At 41.0% G+C, this 7239-nt stretch overlaps 1 protein-coding gene across 1 annotated transcript; it reads left to right on the plus strand.

The window, feature by feature from the left end:
* The first annotated feature begins 335 nt into the window (after positions 1-335).
* Positions 336-6657, plus strand: FZD5 (frizzled class receptor 5). Its single transcript, XM_072121041.1, has 3 exons — positions 336-416; positions 550-729; positions 2011-6657. The coding sequence occupies exon 3, from the start codon at positions 2140-2142 to the stop codon at positions 3856-3858; it is 1719 nt and encodes a 572-aa protein (XP_071977142.1). The 5' UTR covers positions 336-416; positions 550-729; positions 2011-2139; the 3' UTR covers positions 3859-6657.
* Positions 6658-7239: the final 582 nt, after the last annotated feature.

The following is a 7239-nucleotide window of genomic DNA, read 5'->3' on the forward strand; positions in this document are numbered from 1 at the left end:
ATTTGAAAAATCGAGTCTGGTCATTGAGCTGAAAACTAGTGTCGGTGATAAGGGGTTAAAAACGTATATAACCTGTATAAATATGGTATCTCGATGGTCCTAACCACCCAAACAATAAAGCACAGGCGTCATTTGGAGCTTAATGTGAAAGTCCACAAGCAAATAGTTTTTTTGTCACCACATTTCCAGTGCACGGTGTAATATAAAATGCTGCCACAATTTGTGACACAGAAAATAACACAAGTTGTGGACTTTTCAATGTGGGGAGCGAAAAAAGAAACTGAAAGTCCGTGAGCTGGTAGGGGTCACTATAATATCCAACGGGCTCTCAGGTCCGGTGACCCGCAACCTCTCAGAGACTCGTCCATCCTGTGCATGTGGCCGCTGCTCCTCTCCCTCACACATCTCCTCACTGTGTACTGATGGCAAGGGCGGGGACGTCTTATCCCAAGAGGGAGGGACGAGAAATTGTTCTGGTCCAATCAGCAGCAGGAGGCGGGGTAACTGTGACAAATGGGCGTGTTCACCAGACTTCTCTCTTGCGCACAGGTAGACCGATAAGAGAAGTGCGGGCAGAGCAGGCGCGGCGGGGCTCGGTGCTGGACCCGGGGGAGACACAACCGGAGCGGCAGCCGAGGACTACACGGGGCACCAGTGTCTGCTCCCAGCCGGCTATGGGGCACCAGCGCTGCACCGGGAACTTCACCGCAACTACACGAAAGTGCCAGGGTGAGCCGGGGATCCCACCACCTGTAACCTGCACCATCCTACGGGGCAGCATATCAGAGAGCCGCACAGGATTCGGCACTATTATAGGACTAGAACAAGGACCTTCATAGTACAGGAATATAATATAGGACTAGCACTATGAAGGCATAGTACAGAAGTATTATCTAGGACAAACACAAGAACCTTCATAGTACATGGATATTATTTGGACTAGCACAGGGACCTTCATAGTACAGGAATATTATATAGGACAAGCACAAGGACCTTTATAGTACAGGGATATTATATATAGGACTAGCACAGGGACCTTCATAGTACAGGGATATAATTTAGGACTAACACAGGGACCTTCATAGTACAGGGATATAATTTAGGACTAACACAGGGACCTTCACAGTACAGGGATATTATATAGGACTAGCACAAGGACCTTTATAGTACAGGAATATTATATAGGACTAGCACAAGGACCTTCATAGTACAGGAATATTATATAGGACTAGCGCAGGGACCTTCATAGTACAGGAATATTATATAGGACTAGCGCAGGGACCTTCATAGTACAGGAATATTATATAGGACTAGCGCAGGGACCTTCATAGTATAGGAATATTATATAGGACTAGCACAAGGACCTTCATAGTACAGGAATATTATATAGGACTAGCACAAGGACCATCATAGTACAGGGATATTATATATAGTACTAGCACAGGGACCTTCATAGTACAGGGATATAATATAGGACTAACACAGGGACCTTCACAGTACAGGGATATTATAAAGGACTAGCACAGGGACCATCATAGCACAGGAATATTATACAAGACTACTACAGGGACCTTCAAAGCACAGTAATATAATATAGGACTAGCACAGTGACCATCATAGTACAGGGATATTATATAGTACTAGCACAGGGACCTTTATAGTCTCTGATCTGCACATGTCCTATGATTATTGTATGCTAATTATTTTATGAGGGCCCCGTACAGGACATACATCTAATGTATCAGCACTAATGTATGAGTACTATGAGCACTCTTTCTAGCACCTGTATATATTACCATTTATGTATCCTTCAGTAGAGACACTTCAGTTGTAATAGTAGAAAATTCTCACAACTATGAATATATTAGTATTGCTATTATTATTATGTGTTATTATTATATATGTATTTTATTAATACAATGTGTTTGATGTGTAATATTACTATTAGTGCCGTTGTTTCTTGTCTTGTTTCTTACTGATTATTAACAATCCCCTTTTATTTCTCTTTAGTAAACACTATCCCTGAGCAATACTACATTTTGGAAGATTGTGAGCCAGTCTGCAGATCTACAGAAGTTTGCCACCCAAATATGTTTTTCTATATTTGTTGAAGGGAATTAAGCCTCACCCATTAAAGACATGGCCAGACTGTACCCTGGAGTCTTTGTAGTGGGCATTGTGTTCATCCTGCTAGTACCAGTGCCTGTGTCTGCAGCGTCCAAAGCAATTGTCTGCCAAGAGATAACTGTGCCAATGTGCAAGGGAATAGGATATAATCTCACCTATATGCCCAACCAGTTTAACCACGACACTCAAGATGAAGCTGGGTTGGAAGTGCATCAGTTTTGGCCTTTGGTGGAAATTCAATGCTCACCGGATCTGAAATTTTTCCTCTGTAGCATGTATACGCCTATTTGCCTGGATGACTACAAGAAGCCTCTTCCGCCCTGCAGGTCTGTGTGTGAGCGAGCCAAAGCTGGGTGCTCTCCACTCATGAGACAATATGGCTTTGGTTGGCCAGAGAGGATGAACTGTGACAAACTTCCACAACATGGAGACCCAGAAAACCTCTGTATGGATTATAACCGGACTGAGACCACCACGCTCCCACCCTTATTTGTAAAACCAACTCATCCACCCAGAGGTTCAAAACACTTGACTCCTCTCCATAGTCAGAAGCAATCGAATGGTGACTGTGAAGGAGTATGCAAATGTAGAGAGCCTTTCATCTCCATAACAAAGGAATCCCATCCCTTGTATAACAGAATTAAGACGGGCCAGGTGCCCAACTGTGCCATGCCATGTTTCCAGCCCTACTTCACGCAGGATGAGAAGACTTTTGCTACTTTCTGGATAGGGTTGTGGTCCATTTTGTGTTTCATCTCAACTCTTACTACCGTGGCCACCTTTCTCATTGATATGGAAAGGTTTAGGTACCCAGAACGGCCTATCATCTTCTTATCCGCTTGTTATCTCTTTGTCTCCATTGGCTATATTGTCAGACTTATAGTAGGTCATGAAAATGTGGCCTGTAACAGGGACCACATACATTATGAGACAACAGGACCAGCCCTCTGCACAGTTGTTTTTCTTCTCATCTACTTCTTTGGAATGGCCAGTTCTATATGGTGGGTTATCTTATCCTTCACATGGTTTCTGGCTGCTGGCATGAAGTGGGGCAATGAAGCCATCGCCAGCTACTCTCAGTATTTCCACATGGCTGCATGGCTCATACCAAGCATCAAATCCATAGCTGTCCTTGCCTTAAGTTCAGTGGACGGGGACCCTGTGGCCGGGATCTGCTATGTGGGCAATCAGAACCTGGACAATCTACGTGGGTTTGTGTTGGCACCACTAGTAGTCTACCTGTTTACAGGAACTATGTTTCTACTAGCCGGCTTTGTTTCACTCTTCAGAATTAGGAGTGTTATAAAACAGGGTGGCACCAAAACAGACAAACTGGAAAAACTTATGATCAGAATAGGAATCTTCACTGTACTGTACACTGTACCTGCAACTATAGTGGTTGCCTGTTATATTTATGAACAGCACTACCGGGAATATTGGGAAAAATCCCACAACTGCTCATGTTCTGGGGACAAAAAAAGATCCAGACCTGAGTATGCAGTTTTCATGTTAAAGTACTTTATGTGTCTACTGGTTGGTATAACCTCAGGTGTATGGATATGGTCTGGAAAAACTTGGGAGTCTTGGAAGCGATTTACATTTAGATGTTGCAGGAGCAGCAAATCTATCAATGCCTTGGCATACAGCGAAGCCAGCGGAGCACTAACAGCGAGGACTGGTTTGCCAAGTTCAGCTTTATACCACAAGCAGGTGCCAATGTCTCATGTTTGAACCATGCCCCCTGCAGTGCAGAACATTTTAAGCTATGGGCCCTAGCAGGTCTGTGTTACCGCAGACTTACTATTTCATGCTCTGACAATCTATACACTGCGTCACTTGTACTTTAGTTGTGTTTTGTATCTTTCAATAGAAGCCCCTTCTTTTTTTGAGCAGAAATTTCAGGAATCCTGAAGTGCTACGTCTGAATATAAGCAAATATGGACAATAATTTATTCTCTAAAATATATTTTTCTACGGTTCTTAAGAATGTCTGTGAACATGTAAGATATATTCTGCTGAGCAGGAGGTGGACAGTGGGGAGAGTAGTATGTCCTTCCATGTTGTCCTGTATTACCGTGTCTTCTTCTCTGGTGTCTATCAATATTATTCCGCAGATCCAAAATGAGAAAACTGTATCCTGCTACTAAATATAAGCCTTTCTGCTGATATGTACACTGCCATAGAGAACAAAGTAGAAATGAGCATCTTGTCCTAATACTTTCAATGTCAGATTGGATTTTATTCTGCATAATGGAGCGTATAAGGACCCCTGCAGGACAACAGTGGGCATTACCCTCCTTCACAATTCACATACTGACCTACTCCTTACCATTTCCAGCATAAACTTATGAAGGTTTCCAATCTGGCCAGCAGTTTAAATAGCTATAGCACAATCCATGGGTCTTTTTCAGAAAATTTTCCCTATATTTATTACAAATGTATGTTATTGCTAGATCATAAATACATCTGATGTATCTCCTGTAATCTGTGCGCCACCAAGATCTTAAGGGTTAACGTGATTGTGTATTTAGGCCTGGAAAAAAAGGAGAAGCGTCCTGTATGATTTCATTGTGACAATCCGTTCTGTCACGTTTTGTAATCTGTAAAACTGGTCACCGTGTCCTGTTCCAGTATTTGTTTTACCATTCAGTGTGTATGCGGCCGGCCCACCTTCTCTATGTATACACTGAAAACTTGTTCTCTGAATTCCACATCTTCACAATTGCTTTGTGCTTTATGGCTGTAAAACCAACAACATATTGAAGGTGTCCGGGTGTTGTACGGTGGGTTCTGCTTTTTTTAATATTAGGTTTTAGGTTTATTTAGTTGGATCATTTCTGATATTGGGGTTGTATATTTCCTCCATTTGCTCATAGGCACTATTCATAAGACTAAAAGGCAAATCCTACACAAGGTGAATCAAGTATCCGTCTATAGTTCCTCGCATGATAAAGAATGTGAATGTGCTGCTGTCACATGCGGTGCCCCGCGAGCTCTATAGGCTGCACAGGCTCTTCACTGTTCTTCTATTTAACAATGGTAAACAAGCAGCGGCCATTGTGAAAGCTCCATGACATATTTCTTTCATTTGTCATGCAGTTTATCAAAGCATGAGGCTTAATAAATTGTGTTACAATGAAGGGGCTTCTCCATCCAGGGATACTCATGGTGAACTGTTATCTAACCACTTCTTTTATCAGGGAATCGCCTATTGAGTTAGTAGTTGCCACTAGGTGCTTGTCTACACAAAGGAGTTAACCATTTACTACAAACAGAATCTAAAGAATCTCAGCACCAAGTAATAGTAATTTATTCATTTTAATCCCTTCCCTGTATTCCTCATACACAGGTAGATATTGCTGATAGGGCCGCCCACTGGACTCCTGAGTATAGAAAGAGCAGGGATATAAATTGACAAGTTATACAAAATCTTTTCCCACAAATCAATAGATTGATTCCCTTCTACCTCCTCCTTCTCTGTAACGTGCTGTCCGCAGACTGCAAAAAATCGATGAAATTATTGAGATTTGAATTGGGTCTAAATCTGCAAAAAACTGTAAAAAATGTACTTTTCTAAAAGCGAATGATCTGTAATTTTGTTATCTTCTTTTCTTGTGGGTAGTCCCTTCCCACAATAGGGGGCGCCCTATACATCGCTGTTTAGCCATACAGGAGTGTGTATTCAGACAAAGCTCCCCACAATCTATAAAGTAGTGACCACAGGTTCACACACTGCAGTTGTTTTTTTTACTTTTGATTAGGAAAACTAGTAAGAAGTCTTGGAGGAGAAGCATTTAGTTCTCCGTTCCTCATCTCCTGTTCTCTAATAGAAATCCTGCGACAACTGCATTATGTGTACTTGGTCTAAACCTTGGATGTGTAACCATGAAGTAACCTAGAAGTATATGTTTATAGTGTATATGTTGTCCAATTGAATTTACTGTATGTGATCAGAGCTTGTACAGCCTTTGCATTGTCCATTGTGTCATGTTTCATGTTTGGGCACGGAGCAGGATTAGATATGGTGCTGGTGAGCAGATTTCAGGACTGTATATCATGTGGATTTATAGGGTTCTGTCTGATGGACAAGTGCCTTGTAGAATCTTTTATATGTTGTAGTGTATTTTCACATTGAAAGAAAGCTACATTCCCTGCTAACTATCAAGATAATCTCTGGTGCTGGTATATTACTGGTAGAATCAGAAATCTTTTTTCTTACCTCCCACCAAAGCGAGCTTAGACCCAAGCACTTATGAATATTGCAACCCAAGACTGCATTGAAATAAAGGACACCATCATCTTCCTTAATTACTAAAGGGAACAGACAACTTGGACATATTTTGTACAGTGTCCCCTTGTTTCATTTATATCAAATTCTATGTGTTATATTTTGTGTAAAGGTAAAGTTTGAAATTTATTCAAAGAAAATTGTATTAAAGACTAGTTATTTATGACGGGAGACAGAGAATTGTCTATTTTTGTTTGTTCCGCTGTTCTTAATAATTGTAGTAAAATAAACCTTAAAATAATTATATTTTGTGACATGTCTTGATTTTCCAGTGACTGCTTCATCTTAAAACGTCTAAAACTACAACTATCCAAAGGAAAATGTTTCGCACATCTGGGGACAGACATCTTTGTATTCAATAATCAGATTTTTTTTCTCTGTTTCTATGGGGGGTTTTTTAACTCCTCTTCTTGCAAAAGACATAATTTTTTTTAAGTTTACAGAGTTCTATGGGGGGGCACGTTATGTGTGGGACTAATCTTACTACTGTATGTTAGATTTTAGATAGTAGGAAGCTGAAAAAAATCCAAAGGGAGTAAAATTGTCAAAGAGAACCAGTTTCACCATTGTCTTATGGGCTTTTTATTAACACCATAACTACTTGTCCTTTTTTTGTTTTTGTGTTTCCATTTTACACTCGCCATCATTTTTCTGTTTACAGTCTGTCTGAAGTCTTGTATTCTGCTTATTAAATTCTACTTTGTAGTAACAGTACTTAATACAGGCGGTCCCCTACTTAAGGACACCCGACTTACAGACAACCCATAGTTACAGACAGACCCCTCTGCCCACTGTGACTTCTGGTGAAGCTCTTTGGATGCTTT

Source organism: Engystomops pustulosus, chromosome 8 (assembly GCF_040894005.1).
Source record: "Engystomops pustulosus chromosome 8, aEngPut4.maternal, whole genome shotgun sequence".
NCBI classification, from domain to species: Eukaryota; Metazoa; Chordata; class Amphibia; order Anura; family Leptodactylidae; genus Engystomops; species Engystomops pustulosus.